Source organism: Lepidochelys kempii, chromosome 27, assembly GCF_965140265.1.
Source record: "Lepidochelys kempii isolate rLepKem1 chromosome 27, rLepKem1.hap2, whole genome shotgun sequence".
Lineage (NCBI taxonomy): Eukaryota > Metazoa > Chordata > Testudines > Cheloniidae > Lepidochelys > Lepidochelys kempii.
Genome location: NC_133282.1, coordinates 14,833,709 through 14,858,171, shown reverse-complemented (window position 1 = coordinate 14,858,171; position 24,463 = coordinate 14,833,709). Strand labels below are relative to the sequence as shown.

Below are 24,463 nucleotides of genomic sequence, written 5' to 3'. Positions count from 1 at the left end.
GTGCAGACGAGCCCCCCCCCAGCCCTCGCGTTCGGTGTTTGTACAGCGCCTAGCGCCGTGGGGCCAGCACTGGGGCTGCCGGGTAATCCTGCAAGACAAGTAATAATGATAACGATGCTAACAGGGATTGCAGCTGCAGCCTACCGCCCCCTTTTTGCAGAGAAAGTGATGCAAGGTGGGGAGCCTTGATCAACCCCAACCGGGGGAGTTTATTTTGTGGGTGCAGCAGGAAAGCATGCCACGCCCCCTATTCTCCCCTGAGCTCTGCCCCTGTTCCCCACATCACATGACTTCACTGAGCCACCAGCAGTTTAGCAGCCCTGTGGGATTGTCCAAAGGCCCCGAGCCAACCAGGTGCACAAGGAACACGAGGAATTGCCCTAATGCACCATCCAAGGGTCCACCTCGCCCAGGGCCAGCCCAGGCAGGTGCTCAGGACGAGGTCAGATGTTGGAACGGCCTGGCCCACGCGGGAAAGTCCGGCTGCTAAAAAGCCAACCGACCAGTTAAATAAAAGCCGAAAGTCTGTTCCTTGAATACGCCGCTTTATTGCCAACATATAGACCTGTACGTCGGCGAGGGCTAGTTCCAAACCAGGTGGTTTTTGTGGGTTTTTTTTTTTTTTAGTTTTGCATGTTCCATATACATGGCTGACCTTTTACAACACATCAAGGGAAAAAAATGACACATGCAGAAAGGTTTTAAAAATTCAACACGGTTACAGCACTTGGTGGTTTTCTTCTGGGTTTTTTCAAATGAGCGAAACTTCTTAAAAAAATCCTTATAAATTCTTTGTAATATGTTACACATTTAAAGACAATATTTACACACACAAAATGAAAACAAAAAGAACTTTACAGCAATTATTTGCATAAAGTAAGAACGATGCATAAACTGGAGTAAGGTTTTTTTTTATTTTATTTTTAAAATCCCCCCAAGGCCTCTCATTGGAATGGCTGCAGTGTGGAGCGGAAGATGCGGCGTGGCGTCCCTTCCGAGCCCCCGCGCCGTAGAGGGCGGCTAGACGGTCACTGCAGAGACAGTCCCCCTAGTTCATTAAGACAATCGCCTGGCACGGGGCTGGGCTGCAGTTGGCTTTTTTCTAAACACAGAGACGGGTGCATTGGATTTGGCGGGGGGAGGGTTGTTTTTAATTTTGACCTAAAAGGGACCCCCCCAAATTATTACAAATAATATAGCAGCATGAAAACACAGTTTACCATTTTCAAGAGGAAAAATATAAACAACTGCAAAGGACGAGGGACGCTTGCTTGCTTGGTGGAAAGTGGGACTTTCTCTGCATGGAATCAATACGCTGCCCGGCCCCAGTTACCCGGGATAAATGATCTCATGCCAATGTCAGCTCTCCTGACGCGGAGCAATGCAAAATCTTCCATGGCACTATGTTTGTAGCGAGAGACAGGCCGCCAGGGCTAGCCAAATTCCAGTTTGCATACGATCAGCCTTACCTACCTGCAGCGCCCCTCCAGGTCCCATTGGATCCCTTGGCCCCGGCCCGCCCCGCGCACGCTGGTACAGCTGCTGCGACCCCCCCCGAAGGCGGCTGCATCGCTTGGGAAAGCGCTTTGAGCCGACAGGCAGCGATCGGTGCCCCCAGCTGGGCGGGTGGCCCAAGCGCTGGGCCGCTGGCGGCGTGACGGAAAACAAACCACAAACAAGGCCGCTGGCGTCTAAGGCGAGGTCAGCCTGGTAAGTTCCTGGGTGAAAAGAGCAGGGGAGGGCGAGGGGAGTTTCGCAGGGTGGACACGCTCCTCTCGGAGGGGTTTGAACGCTGCAGCCCTTGTGCCGTCCACGTGCTCTGCAAAGTGCTCCGGCAAGCCCTGCAGTCAAACTCAGTTCTTGCCGGGCTCTAGGAAGCGTCCGCTCTCTGCGGGAGCGCGCTCTGGCTCCCAGCCACGGGGTGCAACCCTATTGAGCACGGCAGGTGCACGTGGCCCAGCTGTTCTGGGCAGGTGGGGGGCAAGGATTCAGGTGGGCACCGAGGGGCAGCCAGTGAGTGCTGGGGGGGAACCAACCGTGCGGTGAGACACAAACAGGCCAGGCCTGTCGCTGGGAACGTGTGGGCCAGGAGGAAGCGAGGTGGTGGGGCTAAAAGCCGGGCTGTGCAAGGTGGTGACTGGGACTGAACAGCCTGGGGAACGGGCACTGCTGTTTTCGCACCCACCTGGCACCGGGGGTGCAGCATTAACACTGGGCTGCCCACAACATGCTCCTCCCCGGCTCGGGGCCGGATGGCACCAGTGGGCCCTATGGGTTTACCCCGGGCCATTTCCCTGGTCAGCGCTGCTAGCAAGGGCCTGACTCGAGAGATGGAGTCTCAGTCAGGTGAGCCCTGACTTCTCCCAGCGCCGTGCACCACGGGACCTGGGCCTGGCTGCTCTCTGCAGGGCCACTTCTGGGCCCTGTGCGCACCAGTGCCGCTCGCTCACACCCGGCCCAGCCCAGCCCTGCTTCTCAAAAGGGCTGCAACCTGCCTGGCTGGGTCACCTAACGCACCTGCTCGCCAGGGGCTGCCCAGCCAGGCTGAGCCTGCCAAAGACCCCCCCAGCCCCGCTGGGAGTGCCCGATTCCCACCGGACGGCCGAACCTCGGGCGGCTTCGTAGGCAGCATGAGCTGCTGAGTGTGAACCCCCCATCCAGACACAGGGGCAGGAGGCCTCGGGCCGCAGAGGGTTGTGTCGGGGGAGGAAGGGCAGCTGCCGAGTGCTTGGGGCTGAACTCTAGGCCCCAGTGACGCCGGTGGATTCCTCCCTCCTCCCCGAATGTTCCTGGCTGGCCCACGTACTTTCCCTGGCTGGATTTCCCTGCCGCACACAGTGTGGGTAGAATCACCAGCAGCTACACTGGCGGGGTGGGGGGAGCTTGGGGAATGGTGACGGGCATGCCGAGGCGGTGGGCGTGCAAGGAAAACTCCCACGCCTGGAGGGTAATGGGCCACTGGAAGCGCTGAACCAGCCGTGGCCTGGGTCCCCTTCCTGCGCTTCGCCAGCCACCATTCCAGCCCCTGCTCCTTCCCCTGTGGCTTTGCAGGCTGGCAAACAACAGCACCACCTGCCCCCGGGACCTCCTCCCTGGCAGAGAGCAGGACCTGGCCCGGCCTGGCACAGGGGAGGGGCTGGGGAACAAAGGGCCCCTTGGCACGAGGGCCATTTCCCAGCATTCACGCGAGCGGATCCCACACCTGGTGCCAGCGGGCGTGTGTCACGGAGCACATGTGCCAATGGCCCCAGCACACCTACAGCTCCCCATTACCCAGCGCTGACTCACGCTGGGCACAGGGGCACCCCAGGAACGGGCTCCATGGGGCACAGCCACGGCACACACGCTCCCCCTGGACTGCCCCGGGGGGAGGGGGGAAACCGGTTTGGGAAAGGGGGGCCCCTCTCTGGGGCAGGCAGGACGGGCTGGGACTGGGGTGCCAGGGACCCTGTGTTCGAAGCCATCCCACGTTTCCTTGCACCCCAGCGGCACAGGGGCATGTTCTCTGAGCCGAGGGGGCCTGGGGGGGCCCAGTAATGTGATGCCAGAGCTGTGGAAGCATTTCAGAGGCACCAGCTCCGGCTGCGAGGCGGTTTGGAGGCTGGCAGCGGGGGACTGGCAATGGTCTCATGGAAATCGGAGCATCCTTCCCCCTCCCCCACCCCCCGTGTCGGGGGGGAGCAGCCCTTGGCAGCAACCGCGGGATCCCCCATCAAGGGATGGGGCAGCGAGAGCCACGCACACTCCGCCCGGTGAGGTCTGGGGGGCAGCAGAGAGGATCTGGCAGCCTCAGGGACCCCACAGCCATGCAGGGAGATGTGCTGGGGGGGCCGTGAGGCCGGGGAGGGGTTGCCTGTCAGGCCAAGTGCTTCCTGTGGGTGTGCGGTGACCGCCCACCCGTCCCAGCTGCGGGCTGGACCCAAAGGGCTGGGATCCTGGCTCTGTGGCGAGGCCGGGACGCTCCGAGTTGCGGACGTTCCCCCCCCAGGGGTGGGGGAGTCTTAAAAAGGGAGCCAAATTAAAGAGACCCACGATTAAATCCACAAACCAAGGGAGGGTCGTTCAATTAACGCCACGCCCAAGCGCCGGCTAGGCAGCGCGGCCAGGGCAGCGAGGGGCTGTCTCCGGCAGCCTCAGGAGCCCCGTGAGAAAGGCCAAGGGACGCTCCAGGGGCAAGGCCGGCAAAATCAGGGCAAGTGGCTGCTCGCCCCTCGAGGGAGCTCCTACCTCTGTGCAGCGCCTGGCACTGGGTGGATGGGGAACCGCCCGGAGACGGGTCCTCAGCCTTCGCCACAAGAGGCCCCACAGGGGGAGAAAGGGATGGCGGGGAGGGAAAGCAGAGACAGCCGGGCCTCGGGGTCTGGAGGGGGTTAGAGACACTGGTGGAAGCGGAAGGAAGCTGCGCGCGTGGGAGCCGGGCCCCGGGCGCCAGGGTTCCCCTCCGGGCCCCTACTGTGCTGCTGCTCGCCGGCGCCGCCCTGGTGGCTCAGTGCTGAGGACAAGGAGGGCCTGGCCTTGGTCGACTCCAGGCTGCTGAGGCCCGAGTCCTTGTTGTCTCTGTGCAGGTCCCTGCAGGAGGCGCCGGCGTCCGGGGGGCCGAGCTCGGGACCCGCGGGGGGCCCCGGGCCCGGCGCCTGCTGCTCCTTCCACTCGTTGAAGTTGAGATCCTTCAGGCCGCCGGGCACCACCACCGTGTGGCGCCGCCAGGAGCTCTTCCTGCGCCGCGTCTCCGGGGAGTGCGGCTTGCGCAGGGGCACAGCCAGCATGTCGTCGGCCGAGCCCCGCAAGCGCAGGCGGATCTGCTCCGTCAACGAGGGCCTGGCCGGGGCCCCGCCGGCCCCCGGGGGCCGCAGGGACTCCTGGCTGCCCTGGGCTGACGACTCGCTGTCCGGCCGGGGCCGCGCCAGCTTCCGGCGAGCCAGCGTGTCGCACTGGATGAGCCGGTGGGAGTTGAAGGAGGCCCGGGCGAGCTTCTCCTTCTCGCCGCTCTCCGCCTCGGGCCCCTGCCCGGCGCCCGGCCCCGCTCTCCCCGGCAGGAAGCTGCTCTCCGTGTCCGTCTCCACGTGGCTGAACTCGCTGCGCTCGTCGTCCGCCTCCTCGCCTCGGCTCTCGGCCACCGACTGCACCTCGGAGCACAGGCTGCGGTCGATGGTGGACAGGGTGGAGTAGCCCGAGACGATGGACCGGGCGTCCGGCGCCGGCTCCCTCGGTCCCGCCGGCTCCTCCACGCCCGCTCGGCGACTCGGAGCGTCACGCTTTGGGCCTGGCTCTCCGGGGGCTGCGCCGTGCCCCGGCCCCTTGGCCTCTTCCTCCTCCGCGCCCCCGTCCTTGGCCTCCTCCGCTCTGCCTTTGCCGGCGCTCTTGGTGGCCTCGTGCTCCGAGTCGTCGTCCGTGCTGCTCCCCAAACGCTTGGCTTCCCGCCGCTTCTTCCTCTTGCGGTTGACGGCGGCGATGAAGGAGATGGCGAGCAGCTCCTTGTTGTACTGCTCCTTCCGGGGCGCCCCCGAGCTCTGCTGGAGAGAGAACCCCCCCGCTTAGTGCCACAGCCCGAGCCCGTCTGCGCCCCAGGTCCCGGAGCCAGGCTCAGCTCGCGCTGCTTCGCACCGAGCGCGTGGGCCGCTGCCCTGGCCACAGCCGCCCTGCCGCAGCAGTGCATTCTGGGAAAATTGAGGGTGTCATCCCATCATGCCCCGGTGCATTCTGGGGGGGGAAATCTAGGCCACTGTCGCATATTGCTGCAGTGCATTCTGGGACAACTCGAGGCCGCTGGCCCATATTGCTGCGGTGCATTCTGGGAAATATTTCAGCCACTGTCCCATATTGCTGCAGTGCATTCTGGGACAAATCGAGGCCGCTGGCCCATATTGCTGCAGTGCGTTCTGGGGCCATGGAGGCTGCTATCCCGGTCCAATGCCCATCTCTCAGGGCACAGGATTGCATGTGCCTTCCCACTCCTACGTGTCCCACCCAGCCAGGAGCTGACCAGCCCCATGGACCCAGCAGAACCACCAGGACAGAAGCTAAGAAGAGCTAAAGCCAGCCCTGCTCATGGGAAGGGGCCTTGCTCAGGAACCCCACACAGTTAGGAACCATGTCACATGTCGGCAGGAAACATACGTGGGGTGAACCAGGTTAGAATTCTGGATACTGAAGAGACATGCACAGCCCCTGGTCAGGATCAGGGCCCTGTCGGACTGGGCAGATCTGCTCAGAGAAACTGGCCAAGACACTCCCTCCCCTAAAGGATCTAAATAGACAAGGGGGAAGAGGGGAAACTGAGGCAGAGAGCAAGCAGGCTGAGCCAGGAACAGAAATCAGCTGTCTTTAACTCTCAGGCCAGGGCCCTACCACTGTCCTGTGATTTGCAAGGTCACCTTGAAGCTTTCTCCTGCCTCATCAGACCCAAGTAAACCCCGCGACCTCCCTCCCTCATGCAGAGTTGGCAATCCCGCTCTCCCGTCTGGCTGCTCTCCGGAAGACAGGACAGCACGGCCCCAGGACTGAGGTGGGAAGGGCCACGCGAGGCATTAGCTGCTGAGCTGCTCTGCTTTTACAGCAACAGGATGTATTGGTAAAACGCCGATCTTCCACCCTGGGTTTCCTGTCCCTTTCGCTGGAGATTTTAGCACACAGTTCCCCAGACTCCAGAGCGTCCCTCACACGGGAGTCCTTACCTTCGATTTGGCAGAGCTGCTATTGGTTGAATCTGTAACACAAAAGACAGAGCAGGGATTAGGGAGGGCGGGGGAGGTCTTTACTAGCATGGGGGGGGCTAGGGGGCGTGCGGGCATCACAGCAGAGGGACATTTCTCAAGGGCATTCGCCAAGCTCTCCCTCCACGTGCGGCTCTAATCAATGGTACGATCAGCATCCAAATGGATCCAGCAACTGGCAGCAGGGCGCCCATGCTGGGAAATTAACGAGGCCCAGGTGTAGCTGTCGGGAGGGGCGCCAGGACAGCGGGATTTTGGGCACTTTGCAAAAAGTCCCAAAAGCCCTTGGCTTCAGGCCGGACCAAACCTTTCGATTTCTGACCATTTTTAAACATGTTTGAATTTATTTTTTAAATAAAATTTGAGGAAATTTTGAAGAAAAAATTCATTTGGAAGGGAAAAATCGAAAGGATTTGTCAGATTTGTTTTTCCCCCTCCAAACGAACAATTTGGCAAAACGGACGCGAATTTGTCAAATGTTCCAGCGCTGCCAATACCAGAAACAAAATTTCAGCCGCAATATTTCGCAGCTCCAGCCGGCCGAGCCACGGAGATTCATGCGCCTCCAGGCAGCGGCTGCCCCAGACTCAGGGGGGAGCTTTCCAGGGATCTCTGATCCCACAGAAGGAGCTTCCAGGAAGTCCAGTGACCTCCGGGTCCCTCTGTCCACTCGCGTGCGACCCGCGCGCACCCCGCTCACACGACCGCGGGGTTAATCACAGCACGGGGGGAAAGTACAGAAAAGGAAACGAGAAAAAAGAACCACGCCCAGCTGAGAAAGGCCCAGTCGCCGGAGCCCCGGTCATACACCCAGCAGCCGGATGGGTCCTGCCAGTGGCGTTAGTGGAATGGAGCCACAAGCCCAGGACGGACGGACGGGGTGGAAAGGGACAGTGGCGCGATGGGAGAACACAGGAGGAGCTGCTCCGCTGGCACCTGGGGCTACGGAGGCTGGTTCCGGGGAGCCCCAGGCAGGATTATGCAGCGCTCACGCGCCCCAGGGCAAACCAGTCTCGTGACACGTGGGAGCTCTCTCCTCTGATGCTCACTGAGCTCAGGTTAGACCCAGAGGGGCCTGATCCTGATTTACACTGGGCCCCCTTTGCACCGATCCCTGCGGCCAAATGGTTATCACGGACGCTCCAGGCGGTTCAGACTCGTGGCCTGCAGGGCCAAAGGCACAAGCTCCTACCGCTGGCCCTAAAGAGGGGGTCTCCTATAGCTGGGAGCAGCCACCAAGGCAATGCCTCCCCCCATACTACAGCAGAGAGATTTTTAGTGGGGGGGACCACCGGCAGATCCCCGATGGTGGAAACTCCATCTGAAGTCAGGGGGCAACACCAATTCACACCAGCCAGGGACCCGAGGCCGTGCGCAGTGAAGGGCCAACGCGGCAGGATATTGCCCACGGGCTGCCTGCTCCAAACCCGAGCTCAGCTCTCTCGCTGGGCTGGAGGAGGGGCGAGCCCCAAGGAATGCACAGGCGAGGGCCGTGGGGGGACTGTGTGTTAATCTGCAATGTCTCGCAAGCAGGTTAAGGGGGGGGGGGGAGAGGATGCACCCACCGCGCCAGCCCCCACTCCACCACACTGAGAAGCACAAGGACAAACACAATGACCCCCAGACACACCCCACCCCGGCGGAGGGATGGGACTCGCGGCTGGTGATTATAAGAGAGGGGGCCAGGAGGGGAATGCTGAGCCCCGGGAGGATCTGGAATCCCAGCCCCCGAACCTGCAGCTAGCCACCACTGGGAAGAGCGAGCTGTGAACCGGGGGGCTGGCAGGTCAGCCTGGGCTCCTTGGTTGTGGTGCAGGAGTCGTGTGGGGCTGGGGGGGACGGGGGCACAGCCGGGATGGGGCTGCGCTGCATGGCCACTGGGAAGGCTCAGAGAGGGGAGAGGCCAAGAGATGAAGGGGCGTCTCTGCACCCTGGGCAGGCAGATGGATGAGGGTCTCCCAAGGGTCCACTGATGACCTCAGCACCCTGGGGTGGGTGGCACCAGCTGATCGGACTCCAGAGGGATCCCCAACACCCACTCACGTGGCCAGGCTCGTGCTTCTGGCATTCACAGATTCCAGCTGGCAGGGCTCCCCCTGTACCCAGCTACGGCTCGGCTGATGCCAAGCACCGGGGACATGGGCACCAGGACCAGCAGGCCTCTGACCCGACGCTGCTGGGTGCTCTCAGGCGGGCAGGGTGGCAGAGGGGCCGGCGCTCCCCTGTGCTCCCTCACAGAGCAAACTGCATGTCAGCGGCAGGGCCCCCCATGTATCCAAAGCTGCGGGTGGATGTGGGGGGCGGGGTCCAGATCATTCTTCCTCTGACTGCAAGAGGGACGAACCACACCGGGGGTGCCAAGCTGAGGGTCGTGACCTTGCAGAGGGGGAAAACGGGTTCCGGGGGGAGCATGCCCCCCTGCCCATGGGAAAGGTGGGTCATTGCCGAAAGAAAAGCCATGTGGGTCAGGTGCGCTGCGGCCAGCGCCGTGGGGTGGGAGTAGGGGGCGCTCTTCCCAGGGGGATCGCGCAGGGCTCCGGCTCCCCTCCTGCACCCACTCTCTCACGCTCACCCGACGGAATTAGTGCGTGAGCAATGCACCCAGGCAGCAGCACTGTACCCGCTCTAGAGCTCCAGGAGATCCGCTGGAGGAGGAGGAGGAGGAGGGAGAAGAAGACAGCAGAGAGACGTTTAAGGAAAGAGCATAAAGAATCAACGTCATTTCAAAGCCGCTCCGCTCCACACGCGCAGCTCGAGCCGGGGAGAGGGACCAGGCACAGGACAGAGGCAGCCAGTAGGGGGGGCAAACAAGCTCTGCCCCCCAGACCCGTGGCAGAGCTGCTGGGGCTGGCTGGCTTGTGAGGAAACAACGGGCAGCCCTGGGGTTTGATGGCTGGTACCTGGACTGTTCCACGATGGGGCCTCGTGGGGGGCTCAGGGACAGCAGCTATCAGGAGTATATGCAGGAGAGGACCTGGGGAACTCACTGACACTAGACCAGCGTTTCCCCGCAGTAACACTAGGGGGAGCCCAACTGCAGTTGGTCACCAGCCCATGGCCAGTGATTGGCTCCTTGTTTTTCCTGGGTGCCAGCCTCCCCATCACACCCAATCCTCAGCAGTGGGCGTGGCCTGAGGAAATGCCCCTCCTCCTGCCCAGGAAGGCTCGTGCCCACTGCTAGACGGGCAGCTCCTGCGTCACTAAGGGCAAGTGGGAGCCCAAGTCCCCAGCTATCCTGCAGCTCATCAGCCCGCTTGCGAGGGGCATGCCCAGGGAGGGGGATGCTGGGGGTGCCCAGGGAGGAGGGGGATCCCCAGCTTGCCCAGCAGGGAGTGCCTGATGGGGAGAGCCGTGGCCCAGTAACTCCTGCGAGGTCACTCCTCCTCCGGTGCTGCCGGCTGAGCCCCGAAGGCCCCACGACTGGAGCCTTCCCCTCACCTGAGGCGTCCCCTGGCACCACCGTCCTCCCGATGTTGGGGAGCAGGTACTCGATGTTCGGCACCGACTGCGCCTCCTTCTCGTCCACAGGGGTCTGGAACGGCAGCCGGGGGAGAGCCGTGAGCTGAGCAGCCCCTGGGTCCAGCCCCGACTCCCTTCCACGCTCTCTGCCGAGAGCCCCCTGCCCCGCCAGCCGTGCCGGGCAGAGCCCCTCGGGGGGAGCCGCTCGCCCTGGCGGGGTCCGTCCCCAGGAGCTCAGCGTTCCGGCCTTGGGCAGAGCGGGGCGCTGTTCACACACAGGGAACCAGCTGGCCTCCCCCTCCACCCGGGTCTCCAGCAGGGGGCAGGAGAGAGGCTGCTCCCAGGCCGGTCTCGCGAGGGCCATGCATGCAGAGCTCAGGGGGTGCGTTCAGGGACCGGCTGTCCCCAGAGAGGAGCAGCCCTCCCACGGCTGGGACAGGTGCCCACCGGCGGCCAGGGAGCCAATCCCCCTGCTCCCCCCGCCTGGGACTCACCTTCTCCCCCCTGTCCTCCTTGTCGCTGAAGAACCAGTCCGACTGTGGGGGCAAGGAGAGGGGACGAGGGTCAGAGCGCAACAGGATGGCAACGCTGGGGCTTTCCACACCGGGCCCCTCCTCGCAACCCCCGCCCCGCAGCACAGGGCCGGCATCGCCCACTCCGGGGGGGAAAAGAGAGGCAGGAAGGGGGGGGTGACTGGCTCCAGGTAGCCCGGCTACTGCCAGATTCATTCCCACGTCGCCCCCACCCAGCGCGGAGATCCAAATGCATGTCTCAGTCTGACTCTGCAGGCCCGTCCGCCCCACAGCCTAAGCCCCCTCTCCCTCCCCTCCAGCCTGTTCCACAGTCCCGGGGCACCCACCCCCTCCTCTCTGACCCTGCACACCCTGCACCGCATTGGGAGCTGAACACTGCAGATCCCGACCATTCAGAAAAGTCCAACCCCGACCCACTGATGTTCGGCTTCCAAGGAGGGACTTTTCCCTTCAGCTTGGTAAGATGGGCAAAGAGCGGGCGAAGCAGGACGCCGGGAGCCCCTCCAGCCCAGGGGGAGCAGGGCCCTGGGAGCTCATCCTGACAAGTAAAGCACAGGGGGATGAGGTGGGTGGGGGATCTGGGGGCCAGGGGCCTGTCCTGCCCAGTAAAGCGCTAGGGAGAGCTGGTGGGGGCAGGGCACCGGGGGCCCGTCCTGCCCAGTAAAGCACAGGGCTGAGCAAGGGGCCGCCTGTCACTTACATGCTGGATGAGGGTCTCCACGATTTTGTAGCGGTCTGGCATGTGCGTCACCATGTCCGTCATGTTGTCCTCGGACGTCCGGACCAGCGTGGGGCCGAAGACCAGGGCCAGGTTCCGGGGCTCCATCTGCAAACAGGGCAGGGGGTTACAGTCCCGGCAGCCAGCCCCACTCCTGGGTCCCAGGAAACCCCATCCCGGTGGGTACTATCACCCTGCTGTCAGCAGCCTGAGCCCAGCCTGCGCCTGTGGGCCCCCCTCTGGGATCGGACAGTCTCATGCCAAGGCCCTGGGCTGGAAGATCCCAGTGATAAAAATCACATCAATCCCCAGCCTGGGGGAACGGCGGGCAAACACCCTGTCCTGCCATCGGCCTCGCTGCAACCCGTCCTACCTGATCTTGTCAAACCCAGATTAGCCAATTAACTAATGAACTCACAGTCACTTTCCCAGCACCGGTGGGTTAGGGTGATCATCCCCTTCTTACAGATGGGGAAACTGAGGCAGTGGCCAACACTGTCACAGCCAGGGACAGAACCCAGGAGTCCTGACTCCCAGTTGCCCACTCTAACCATTAGAGAACGGTGTCTCCCTCTCCACTTAGCTTTTGAGCTTTGCTTCACAGTCCAGGAAAGGAGGCTATCCCAGCCGACAGGGCGCTAGTCTGGAGCTTGGGAGATCAATCCCCTGCTCTGCCACAGACGTCCTGGGTGACCTTGGGCAAGTTACTTAGGACACATTTACGCCTGGAGCCGGAGGTGGGACCCCCAGCTCGGGCAGACACACCCACACTCGCTCTGATCACGACAGACGTGCTGTGGCAGCCGCACAAGCGGCAAGAGGGGCTGGCCGCCCTGCGTGTGATCCCAGCTGAGACCCCAGGTCCCCGTTCGGTACAATGCAGAGAACACGCAGCACTGCTCAGGGACTCGGCTCTAGGTTTTCACGTCCACGCCCTGCTGGGGAACCTGGGGCATAGACCACAGAGCACTCGGGCCCTGGAGAGCACCAGGCGTCCCGCACACAGAGAATCCGCGGCCCTGGGGCCGGGCTCACTAATGCCCAGGGCTCTCTAGCAGGGCACGGGGGCTGGCTGGGGGGGCAGGTGGTGGTAACGGTACCTTGTTCTTCTCGGAGTGGTCCGCGATGGTCTTCAGGTGCCCCACCAGGAACTTGAGTGTCTCGTAGTACTGTCCCGGCAGGTCCCGGATCTGGGGGGGCACAGAAGCAGCATGAATACTTGGTCAGCCACAGAGAGGGACAGGGACCCCCCCACCCCAACCCAGCCTCACTCCTTCCTCACTAGGGCCCTCCTCATTCCGGATCGGCCCATCCATTCTTCCTCTACCCCCCATTGCACACACCTCCCCTTTTCCAGGCTGGAGGAGGGAGCAAGGCAGGATGCTCTGCACGCCCCCAGCCTCAGGACAGGGCTGGGATCCCCCCACGCTGGACAGGCCAAGCCTACCAGACAGATGGAAAGGGAGGGAGAATTGTTCCTGGGACGGCGGTGACGCCGGCTCCCCGCCCATGGGCAGGAGGTTTGGGGGCTCAGAGGGTGACCCTTGCTTGACGGCTGTGGCAGGGGGACCTGCGGAGGGTTCCCATGCCCAGGAGGGACCGACAGCCCTGAGGGAAGGGCCCTGCCCCACATGGGACAGGCTCTGGCCACTCGCCGTACCAGTTTCCGCAACGTCTTCAACCTCTCACTGGCATCTTCGATCCGGTTGGCTTCGATGAAGTCGTTGTACTTATCTGAAAGCCAGACACGCAGAGAGAGGCCGGGTTCAATGGCACCGCCAAGCACAGCCCTGAGGGGGCGCCCCGGGGCAGTGCCCGCTGGGCCAGGGCTGGGGGTGAAGCCCCAGGCGGGTGCACTGCTAGGGACGCTGATGAGGGGTGGAGAAGAGAGGAGCCATCAGGCCAGGACACAGGCAGCATTCAGGGGTGGGCACGCTGGAGCACGGGCACAGGGGTAAGAAGGAGGTGGGGCAGCGAGGGGGCTCTGGGTGACAGCAGTATCAGAATATCAGGGTTGGAAGGGACCTCAGGAGGTCATCTAGTCCAACCCCCTGCTCAAAGCAGGACCAATCCCCAATATTTGCCCCAGATCCCAAACGGCCCCCTCAAGGATTGAACTCACAACCCTGGGTTTAGCAGGCCAATGCTCAAACCACTGAGCTATCCCTCCCCCTAGTAACGTACCCAGAAGGCTCTGAGCAGACAGATGGATCGTGGTGCTCAGGGATTGCTGGCAGCACAGGGCACATGGGTAATGCAGAGACAGCGGATGAAGGGGGGCAGTCTATATCTACGGGGCTCTGGGGGCTGCTGCATGGACACAGGGGTTCCCAGGGCAGATCGCCAGGCAGCGAGCGGAGCAATGTGCCAATGACGGGGTCACAGAGCCATCCCCCCAGTGCAGCCGACACACATGGGCTCACCCCTGGGGCACCAGCGGGACAAGGGCTGCCTCCATGAAGGAGTCCCGAGGCCACAGGGCCACAGGTGGGGGAGGGGGGACACGTCCAGTAGGGAGGTGTGGGTGAGGGGAGGGCTCCAAGCGGGCTTTAGTCACAACAGTGCAGCGAGTCAGAGGTTGCAGGGGAACGTGGTTACCACTGGGCAGCAGAGACACACCCCAGAGCCAGCTGCACTCCAAATCCTGATCCTAGGAGAGGCTGAGGAGTGTGTGTGTGTGTCCGTCCTCTGGCTCTGCATGCATGTGAGAGAGAGAGAGAGAATCCTAGAACTGGAAGGGACCTTGAGAGGTCATCTAGTCCAGTCCCCTGCACTCAAGGCAGGACTAAGTATAGCATCCCTGACAGGTGTTTGTCTAACCTGCTCTTAAAAATCTCCAATGATGGAGATTCCACAACCTCCCTGGGCAATTTATTCCAGGGCTGAACCACCCTGACAGGTAGGAAGTTTTTCCTAATGCCCAACCTAAACCTCCCTTGCTGTAATTTAAGCCCATTGCTTCTTGTCCTATCCTCAGTGGTTAAGAACAATTTTTCTCCCTCTTCCTTGTAACAAGCTTGTATGTACTGGATAACTGTTACCATGTCCCCTCTCAATCTTCTCTTCTCCAGACTAAACAAACCCAATTTTTTCAATCTTTCCTCCTGGGTCAGGTTTTCGAGACCTTTACTCATTTTTGTCGCTCTTCTCTGGACTCTCTCCAATTTGTCACATCCTTCCTGAGATGTGGTGCCCAGAACTGGACACAATACTCCAGTTGAGGCCTAATCAGCGCGGAGTAGAAGGGAAGAATCACTTCTCGTGTCTTGCTTACAACACTCCTGCTAATACATCCCAGAATGATGTTCGCTTTTTTCTGCAACAGTGTTACACTGTTGACTCATATTTAGCTTGTGGTCCACTATGACCCCCAGATCCCTTTCCGCAGTACTCCTTCCTTGGCAGTCATTGCCCATTTTGTGTGTGTGCAACTGATTGTTCCTTCCTAAGTGGAATACTTGGCATTTGTCCTTATTGAATTTCATCATATCTCTGGCTCTGCCGGCATGTGTATGTCCTTCAGCTGTGTGTGTGTACGTGCATATGAGACCTGTGGATCTGTGTGCGCTGGGGGTAGGGTTATACCCCGGACTCACCGTCTGTGAACAGGGGCTCCGGGAGCTTCCGGAAGAAGGATTTCAACAGACTGCTGATGACATTCAGGTCCTGCCACCTCTGTGTGGGGAGAGGAGGCCGTGCTTAGGGGGGAAGCTGCCTGGTGGGGGGGGGGGGAAGGCCAAGAGCGGGCAGCCCGGTCACTGCTGGGGGAACCTCAGAGCCCAGGGCCTGGGAGAACCACAGGGGCCTCGCTGCTGGCATCAAGCTAACCAGCCCCTCTTCCACTTCATGCGAGAGCAACTACTAGCAATGCCCGCCCTGGAGAGGGATGCGGAGAGGGCGAGCCGGGCCGGAAGCGGGCGTAAGTGGCAGGGGTACCCATCAGCGGGCGCAGCCCACGAGTGTAACCGCCCCCCCTTGGAAAAGGAGCTAACAGGAAGATGCGAGGCAAAGCATGTCCCTGCCCCACACACACACACACCCCCAGTTAATTCCCATTCCTGCCCCCCAGGGCGCTTGGGAGACGACCCCTGCTCTGTGCGTGCTGGGTGTTATTACAGCCCAGAGTCACCGGGACTGCCCGGCCTGGCCAGTAGGGGTCGCTGCTGCTCTGCACAATTTAACATCAGCGGGCAGCTGCAGCCTGTTGGTTTGTAGCACTGGGACGCCGGGGCTGGGGCCACGCCAGGCTCTCGCCCAGGGGCTGCTCTGCCTACAGGCAAACCTGGCAGCCTCGGGCAGCCGGGTCAGACACGAGGGGTGCTGGGGCCCCGCTCGGCAGGTCCCAACGTTGCTCGCTCAGATTTGGCCTGCCCTCCCCTCCGTCCTGGCAGCCGGGCCAATCCTGACGACTGGCGCTGTTGAGCCCCGCTGCTCTGGGGGTGGCACACGGGAGTTTGGCCGAGGGCGGCTCCGCACCTCGTCCTGCAGGTTGATCTCGGTGCTTCCCTTGTTGAGCTGCTCCTGCAGGCTGGACACCACGGCGTTGTTCCCGGGGACGCGGTAGATGCCCATGTACTCCAGGCCCTTGTCCTCCACCACCTTGCAGCAGGCCTCCACGATCAGCGGGATGTTCTGCAGGGAATAGACACAGCCTGAAGGAGCTGAGACCACAGGGAGGGTCTGCTGTTCAGTGTGTGCAGGGCGGGGGGGGGGGGCACAGATGGGCACAGCTGGAACAGCAGATCCCAGATGTTAAGGAAGGGGGGGGCTCAGAGCGGGCAGTGCCATGCCCTCATTCTGCCCGGGGGGGGGGTCAGAGCAGGCAGAGCTGTGCCCTCATTCTGCCTGGAGGGGGCCAGAGCGGGCAGTGCCATGCCCTCGTTCACCCGGGGGGGGGGCTCAGAGCAGTCAGAACCGTGCACGGGGTGGGGGGGGCTCAGAGCGGGCAGAGGCAGGCTGGGACCTACCTTGTTGGCTGGGGCGGGCTGACAGTCCTCCAGCCTCACGCCGAAGGCCCGTGGAGCAGGTTTCTTGTTCTTTTTCATGATGTTGATGCCCCAAGGGGCTTTCTGGGGGGCACCGTCATCTAGAACCAAACTCCGTGTCAGTGTCCAAAAAGTGAGACCCAAGGGAATAAAGACCCCCAACCGCCCCCACGCCACAGGGCCCATGACTCCCCCCGCCAGCCTCGCCGCCTTTCAACCCCCAACACAACCTCACACACACATCCGCCACCCGTGCTGATCTGGGCTCGTCCGGCCGGGATCTCGCCCCGCAGGATCCTGCACTGAGCGGACGTCTGCACGCATGGTGTGTGCTTCCCGAGGGAGGCGCGTGTGCAGCGGAGCGTGGTTTCTGGAGGGCGTTTGGGTTGGCGGGGCGGTAATACAATTAGACCCGTTGCTCTGGGTCTAGGTTGGAGGAGGCAGGTCCCAGAAACGCACTGGGAGGTGAAAGCGGCGAGGTTTACGACTGTCCTTAGCTCCCGGGGAGCTCTTTGCCCCGCCTCGGGCCAGCTCCGAGAAAGCACCGTCTGCCCCACAGCCAAGCGGGTCCCTGCAGCAGGTTGCGCCTGGCCCGAGGAGCAGAGATCTTTGTCCTGGAGCTTCAGACCGTCGTGTGGCTCCCCTGGGCCCAGGCCACGGGGAAGCCTGTGGACGGAGTGGAGGACAAGCGCGAAATGCTCTAGGTAGCCTGCAGTGCCTAGGAGACATCCCGCGGCGTTCTGTGCCGGCAGCCAGCGTGGCCAAATGCTGACTGCTTCCCGCCCACGTCTATCACACTGCTGTGATCCAGCTGCGAGGCGACGAATGCAGGGGAAACTGAGGCCAGGTCTTCGTCCGCCAGGCTGGGTGGAGGTTCCTAGCCAAGCGGAGACGGCAGAATTCGTCACTCGCAGATGCTGCTACGAGGAATCCAGGAGGACGCCTGGACAATGGACCAGTCGCGGGAGAGCGTAGCTTCAACCCACAGAGACGACCGTGTCCATGAGCTCTTCCGAGCACGGCCCCCTGCCCCCAGCATCACCTCGCTCTGGCTGGGGCTCAGCTCCCCCTGGCAGTTCTTCGGCCCAGAGCTGATCTCAGCTGAGCACTGGGCCATGCTGCGGGCAGCAGGCTGGTCGGACGTGGCGAAGCAGAAGCAGCGCCGCGGATCAGCTGCAAGTCGCTGGCGCTTGAATCCGGGTTGTCTGACCTGGTCCCCTAACGGCTGCACGTCCATGTTGATCCACAATCTCACACACCCCACACATCCCCATCACCCCACAGGGCCCAGCCCCACAATGCAGACACATGCACTGCCCTGGGCAGCCACGCGCGCTGCCCCCCACGCCGGCGTCTGGGTGTACCTTTAGTCACGGCCGTGTCCTGCCTCGGGGAGCGGGGGGCGCTCGTCCCCGTCTGCTTCAGGAACTCGGCCTTGATCCCCAGCCCGCGCGAGCCCTTGGGGGAAGAGTCTGGTTTCATTCCAGAGGGGCTGCAGAGAGAGCAGATGGGGGAGCTCAGCCTCGCATGCCCAGCAACCTCTCCTCTTGGCCCCCGGCCTCCTAGCCCCTCACCCCCACCCTCGCACCGAGCACACCCTGGATCACAGCCACCCTGCACAGGGGGGGCAGGCTTTGGTGGCAAAACTGCAGTGCAAGGCATCCTGGAAGTAGCTATGCAAATTAACTCTACCACTTGCCCACAGTGCTTCACACTGCAGTGGGCTCCCCCTTCCTGGGCACACCCAGCCCAGCAAGGGCAAGACCCCTCTGCTGCCCAAACGTTACAGGGGCATCTGAGCAATGCAGGTTCTCCCTGTTCCTGGCTTGGCCCTCTCTGTCCCAGCCACAGGGCCACTTGGAGATCCCCAGCTAATGGCAGTCCCCCCCAACCCCCCAGCAGGATCCCCAGCTCTTCCGAGCCGTGGTCCCTACTGAAAAGTCCCACCCGTTGAACCCAACTCGGGTTCAAGTCGATCTAGCTGCACCCGTGTAAACCCCTGGCAAAGATGCACTCAAACCGGATTCACCCGGCGCTTCACACTGGTTTGGTTGAATTCAGCAATTTTCTGACACAAACCCGGCTGAAGTGCTGCGCCACTAGGGACGGCAGCCAGTTCTCTCCATTGCTCAGGACAAATTCCCTTCTCTGGACGGGACGGGCCTGGGTGCGGGCACGGACACACCACGCCTCTCCTCCGAGGGCCCAAAGTGTTTTAAGGACCCACGTCAGTATCATGAACCTCATTTTACAGGCACAGAGTGTGGAGTGACTTGCCCCAGAGAACCCAGGAGTCCTGTCTCTCGAACCACACAGAATCCTCCAGATAGTCGCCCCCAGTGTAACCACTCCCGCCCCGGAAGGTTTGCGAGCTGTCTGTCCATAGCACTTCTCTGGCCCCAGTCTCTAAGGTATCAACCCTCCCAGGTGATCAGCCCCTTGGACAGAGGCTAAGTGACATGCCCAAGGCCACGCAGGGCGTCTGTGGCAGAGCAGGGAACTGAACCCAGGTCTCCCACGTCGCAGGCTAGCGCCCTAACCACTGGGGAATGCTCCCCCCAGCAGCTAGGCAGCAGGGGCACAGAGCCCTTACCTCACTTTCCGGTAGTCATTTAGCTTCTTGTTGATAAGCGCTTGGCTTGCAAACCCGGGGTCCTGCAGCGGCACAAAGACAAGAGGGAGGAGAGAGCGTAAGCATCATGTCTGGCACCAGAGCCCAAGCGAGTGCCGACTCTTCCATCAGCCGAGCCCCTTCCCAGCAAGGCCGATGGGGCGAGGGGTTCGTGCGGGGGGCTGGGGAGCTCACTGGTCCTTGCACTGGCATGCTGGAGGATTGGCACAGCAGGAGAGAGGCCCACAGCCTCCCCTGAACCAGCTGGGACCAGGCAGGACCAAAAGCACCAGGGCCATAGCCCCGGAATACAGGCCTGGCTGGGAGCGCTGTACCAGGCACAGGCAGAGAGATCCCCGTCGGTACCGAAACCTCAGCCCAAGGGGCACCACCAGCCCCCCGGGGCCAGGCGCACACTCCCAGGCTGCAGTTCCTGGGATGCCCAGCGTAGCAATCCCCTGCAGATGGCCCTTTGCTCTCTTCCCTGGCTTGGGAAGGCTCCAGGGGTTCCCAGAGATCAGGCTCCCCAAAGGCGGCTGGTTAGAATCATAGAATATCAGGGTTGGAAGGGACCTCAGGAGGTCATCTAGACCAACCCCCTGCTCAAAGCAGGACCAATCCCCAATTAAATTAAATTGGACAGTGGGGCTTATGAAGCTGCGCCCCACGTAACTCTGGTCAGCCGGGGGCCGGGTTTCTGGGGAAACCAGCATCATTCCCTGGGCGCCCCCCTGCACCACTGTATCACTCTCCTGGGGCTAGCACCTGGCTCTCTGGGGTCGGACAGCTTGGCGAGAGCACGGGAGGTGCCCCTCACCACTCCCCGTCCTACTGCCTGGAGATCCCCGGCTTCATCACAGCCTCCCCACTGACTCTGCATGGGGGGCTGGCCTGTGGGGCAGGCCTCTGAACCCCAGGAGCTCCACCATTGCTATGTCCTGCCAGTGAGAACACAGAGCTGGCCAACGCCTGGGGAGAGGAGAACTACCACATGTTCCATGTGGGGCAGGATCCTCCGGGAATCCTACGGAAATTCAGCCCCCGTAAGGCAGCCTGAGCTGGGGACGGATCTAGGGCAGGTCCCACCCCTCTAGTGCCCTGAGCTGGGCACGGATCTAGGGCAGCTCCCACCCCTCTAGTGCCCTGAGCTGGACATGGACCTAGGGCAGCTCTCACCCCTATAGTGCCCTGAGCTGGACATGGACCTAGGGCAGCTCCCACCCCTGTAGGGGCCTGAGCTGGACATGGACCTAGGGCAGCTCCCACCCCTGTAGGGGCCTGAGCTGGGCACGGACCTAGGGCAGCTCCCACCCCTGTAGGGGCCTGAGCTGGGCACGGATCTAGGGCAGCTCCCATCCCTATAGTGCCCTGAGCTGGGCACGGATCTAGGCCAGCTCCCACCCCTCTAGTGCCCTGAGCTGGACATGGACCTAGGGCAGCTCCCACCCCTGTAGGGGCCTGAGCTGGACATGGACCTAGGGCAGCTCCCACCCCTGTAGGGGCCTGAGCTGGACATGGACCTAGGGCAGCTCCCACCCCTGTAGGGGCCTGAGCTGGGCACGGATCTAGGGCAGCTCCCAACCTCATAGGGGCCTGAGCTGGGCACGGATCTAGGGCAGCTCCCAACCTCATAGGGGCCTGAGCTGGGCACGGATCTAGGGCAGCTCCCACCCCTGTAGGGGCCTGAGCTGGGCACGGATCTAGGGCAGCTCCCATCCCTATAGTGCCCTGAGCTAGGCACGGATCTAGGGCAGCTCCCATCCCTATAGTGCCCTGAGCTGGGCACGGATCTAGGGCAGCTCCCACCCCTGTAGGGGCCTGAGCTGGGCACGGATCTAGGGCAGCTCCCACCCCTATAGTGCCCTGAGCTGGGCACGGATCTAGGGCAGCTCCCACCCCTCTAGTGCCCTGAGCTGGGCACGGATCTAGGGCAGCTCCCACCCCTATAGTGCCCTAAGCTGGGCACGGATCTAGGGCAGCTCCCACCCCTATAGTGCCCTGAGCTGGGCACGGATCTAGGGCAGCTCCCACCCCTATAGTGCCCTGAGCTGGGCACGGATCTAGGGCAGCTCCCACCCCTATAGTGCCCTGAGCTGGGCACGGATCTAGGGCAGCTCCCACCCCTATAGTGCCCTGAGCTGGGCACGGATCTAGGGCAGCTCCCACCCCTATAGTGCCCTGAGCTGGGCACGGATCTAGGGCAGCTCCCACCCCTGTAGTGCCCTGAGCTGGGCACAAATCTTAAGGCAGCTCACATCCCTGTAGCGCCCCCTGAGCTGTGCTCAATTCTCCATACAATTAAAAGAAACTCCCAGCTAACTTCTTCCAAAAGCCAAAGTGGTGGATTGTGCAGCCCACACCAAACCAGCAGGTGTCTCCCTTCTCCTGCCCTATAGCCCAAACTGCTCCCAGCCTTCCGCCTGCGCCCCGGGGAGGGAAGAGGAGTTCTCCTGGGGCTCCCAGCTGCTCAGAGGGCATGGCGGCCACAGCACTGGAAGAGGTGGCTGCATTACATAGCAAGGCCTCTGTAGAGGGAAGTTCATACCTGGGATCCCTGGAAACTCAGATAATTATCCCTCTGCAGACCAGCAGGGGTCGTCATAAGCTAACGAACACATGAGCCAGCTGCTCAGGACCCGTGTAGGACCAGGGCACTGCAGGGATAGCTTAGCGCCAGGGAAGGGATCTCACCAGGACTGACCCACAGGGAGCTGTCAGCCAACTGCCTGGCCTGGCCTCTCCAGCTCTTGACTGAAAAGAGGGGGCTGGAGAGCGGTGCTCTCACCCGCACCCCAGGGCGGCCACTCACCCTGGCTCTGTCCTCTCCTGAGCCCTCCTCTCATCAGTCCCTGCAGGATGACAGGCCCCGGGAGAAATGACTTTGTACAAAGTAAGGAAGGGGGCACACTCCCTGGATTGGGGGAGGGAGCAGAGGGATGCTGGGAATGGAGATGCACCTGCCACATACAGCGCCCCCAGACTGTGCCCAACAGCATGAGATGAAGGAGGCTGACCCAGTCTCCTCTTTGAGGGAGTGGTGACGCTCCAGCAGACTACAATTCCCAGCATGCAGTAGAGACCAGTCAGCTGGGGTGGAGAAGCATGGCATGCTGGGATTTGGAGTCCCAGTGTACCCATCAGGGCAAAGCAGAGCATGGCATGCTGGGACTTGGAGTCCCAGTCCACCAGCATGGCATGCTGGGACTTTGAGTCCCTATGAGCTGGTCCTCCAACCAGAAGCGGGCAACTGCGGGCCATCTCCACTGGCCACGCTTGTACCAGCCCTGCCCTAAAAGGAGGAGCAGAAGGCAAACAGCTGGAGAGAACCAAAGTGGTTAGTGCCGGGGCGTCTGCGGAGAGCCAGGGGCCTGGAGGGAGCCAGGAGCCCCATGCTGGCTCTCACCTCGCCCTCGGCCTTGCTGTTCTCCCTGACGACTTTGATCCAGGCCAGCATGTCGTCCCGATCCTCTGCCTGAAAGAGATATTCACAGAAGTCAGCGGTCGTCAGCCGGAAGACGTGCTTCCTCTTGGTCTCGCTGTAGGAAATGTCCACCAGGCACGCTCGGATGCTGATCGGCTGCTCCTCCTCACCTTGGGGCGGCGTGTAGGTCACGGCCTCCCGCCTGTCCTTGCACAGGTAAAGTGAGTGTGCGCGGAGAACGGCGAAGACGTGCTTCCACTGCCGGATGCCCCCACCAACTTTCTGCAGGGAGAGAGGACCGGGCAATGAGCGCTGGCTGGGAGAGAGCCGGTCTCCTCTTTGGCTAGACCCCCGGGTACTGCCGCCTGCCGTGAAATGGGGTGGCACCACCTGGCATTGACATGAGCACCGGTTCAAGGCACTGCCACGCAGCCTAGACAAAGGGAAAGCCTAGGCCCAGGGCTGGCTCTGCCCACGGCAATGCGACCTGGGCGTGCACACCCAGCTGCCATGTAGGGACTTGGGGCAAAGCCCCCCAGCCTCAATCCAGGTCCAGAGCCTCTGCCCAGGAAATGCCACCCAAGATGCTGCTGCCCAGCTTCAACCCTGACACAGACCACAGGCACTGCTGGCAAAATTCGACCAGGGCAGATCACGCCCCATCTGTGCATTCGGCCAAGCAGTTGGCAGATCCCCACAAAGCAGAGACACTGAAAGTGTGTAGCCCCCGTTTCCAACATGTTCCTTTCAGCTCTGACCTATGGATTTCACCCGGGGGCCCAGAGAGAAGGACCCCCGCTGCCTTCTGGTAGCAATCACTCCATTGTAATCACAGCAAAGCCCACCCCAGGACTGACACCAGGGGCTCCAACAGTGAACGCTGACCCCTTCTCTCCCCTTCTGGCTTTGATTGTAACGAGGGAAATCATTTTCCCCAATCAGAGGATCAAACCCACTCACACCGACCTGGATCCACCCTATGACCCCATGAACCTAGCCCTCCGAGGCATGATCTACTCCCGGTGTTTCCCTCTCAATCCACTCACACTGACCCTCTGCCCTGGGAACTGAACCCCTCTTGGGTGGCGATAGGGGAAGGCCTCCATTCAAACCCTTTCACTTACAGGTTGCTCCCAAGCCCGGCTCCCGTCCCCCACTCCAGCCTCATCCCCAGGAGACCCCACAGAGCTGCTCATCCAGCAGCCGTCTGACTCAGAAGGGCCAGGATTCCCTGTGCCCTCAAGGATGCTTGGAGGCAGCAGGATGGTTCCTCTCCCTTTTAGTCCCTGCGGTTCTGACAGCGGGCACTCGCTGGCTGCATCTCTGGGGTGGTCCGGTAGCCCCACCCTCCTTTGGGTCTCCCCCAGGGCCACCTACACACACAAGTCCAGTTTCCTTCGGCTTCCCCCCGCAGGTCCCTCCTCCGGGCACCCACCCACCCCATCCCAGCCCTGCTGTCTCTCATCCGACCCACCACCACAGCCCTGAGCATGTCTGTGGACCTGGCCGGGTGTGATCACTGCACGGCACCGATGCCTGGTGTCTGCAGGGTACTGGCACTGGGGTGACTGGCAGGGGCAGAAGTGCGGCCACTGGAAACCACTGCCTTCCTCTCACTGGCCAGCCCCCGCCCAAGCTGCCCCCACCTCCTGGCACAACCCTCCACAGGCCAAGTGCCCCTTGCCAGAAGAAACGGGCTCCTTTCTTGAGGGCAGGCCCCTGATTGTCCAGAGTTCCTACATGTGCCATCAATGGAATCTGATTGGCCAGAGATCCCTGCGTATGCCCAAGGTCAATCCTGTGACTGGCCAGCACGCCCCACACATATGGGGCATCGTTTGTAGGTATGAGACTTCCTCTGCCAGGTTAAATTCCAGTGGCTGTTCTCCTCCCACTCCTGGGCTAGCACACAGGCCGACAGGGTGCTTGGCAGAAGGGACAGTTTCACGGGACCCTCTGGAAGGCAGGATGCCTGGGTTCTATTCCAGATGTGTGAGGGGGTATGGCCTAGTGGTTAGAGCAT

General features: G+C 61.9%; 1 protein-coding gene across 5 annotated transcripts in view; it reads right to left on the bottom strand.

Annotated features, from left to right (window-relative positions):
* Nucleotides 1-524: 524 nt before the first annotated feature.
* The window catches only part of ARHGAP23 (Rho GTPase activating protein 23), a 125,019-nt gene continuing 101,080 nt past the window's right edge, over nucleotides 525-24,463 (bottom strand). For 3 of the 5 annotated variants that reach the window (XM_073326142.1, XM_073326141.1, XM_073326138.1), the window contains exons 12-24: nucleotides 22,423-22,722; nucleotides 19,002-19,063; nucleotides 17,773-17,900; nucleotides 16,391-16,509; nucleotides 15,900-16,055; nucleotides 15,020-15,098; nucleotides 13,084-13,157; nucleotides 12,524-12,613; nucleotides 11,406-11,531; nucleotides 10,667-10,708; nucleotides 10,152-10,245; nucleotides 6,675-6,706; nucleotides 525-5,513 (exon numbers count right to left, since the gene is read on the bottom strand). In XM_073326142.1, coding sequence (XP_073182243.1) covers nucleotides 4,371-5,513; nucleotides 6,675-6,706; nucleotides 10,152-10,245; nucleotides 10,667-10,708; nucleotides 11,406-11,531; nucleotides 12,524-12,613; nucleotides 13,084-13,157; nucleotides 15,020-15,098; nucleotides 15,900-16,055; nucleotides 16,391-16,509; nucleotides 17,773-17,900; nucleotides 19,002-19,063; nucleotides 22,423-22,722 — 2,445 coding nt within the window. In that variant the 3' untranslated portion in view covers nucleotides 525-4,370. The remainder of the gene's footprint in view (nucleotides 5,514-6,674; nucleotides 6,707-10,151; nucleotides 10,246-10,666; nucleotides 10,709-11,405; nucleotides 11,532-12,523; nucleotides 12,614-13,083; nucleotides 13,158-15,019; nucleotides 15,099-15,899; nucleotides 16,056-16,390; nucleotides 16,510-17,772; nucleotides 17,901-19,001; nucleotides 19,064-22,422; nucleotides 22,723-24,463) is intronic. The other 2 variants (XM_073326139.1, XM_073326140.1) reach the window with 2 other exon arrangements.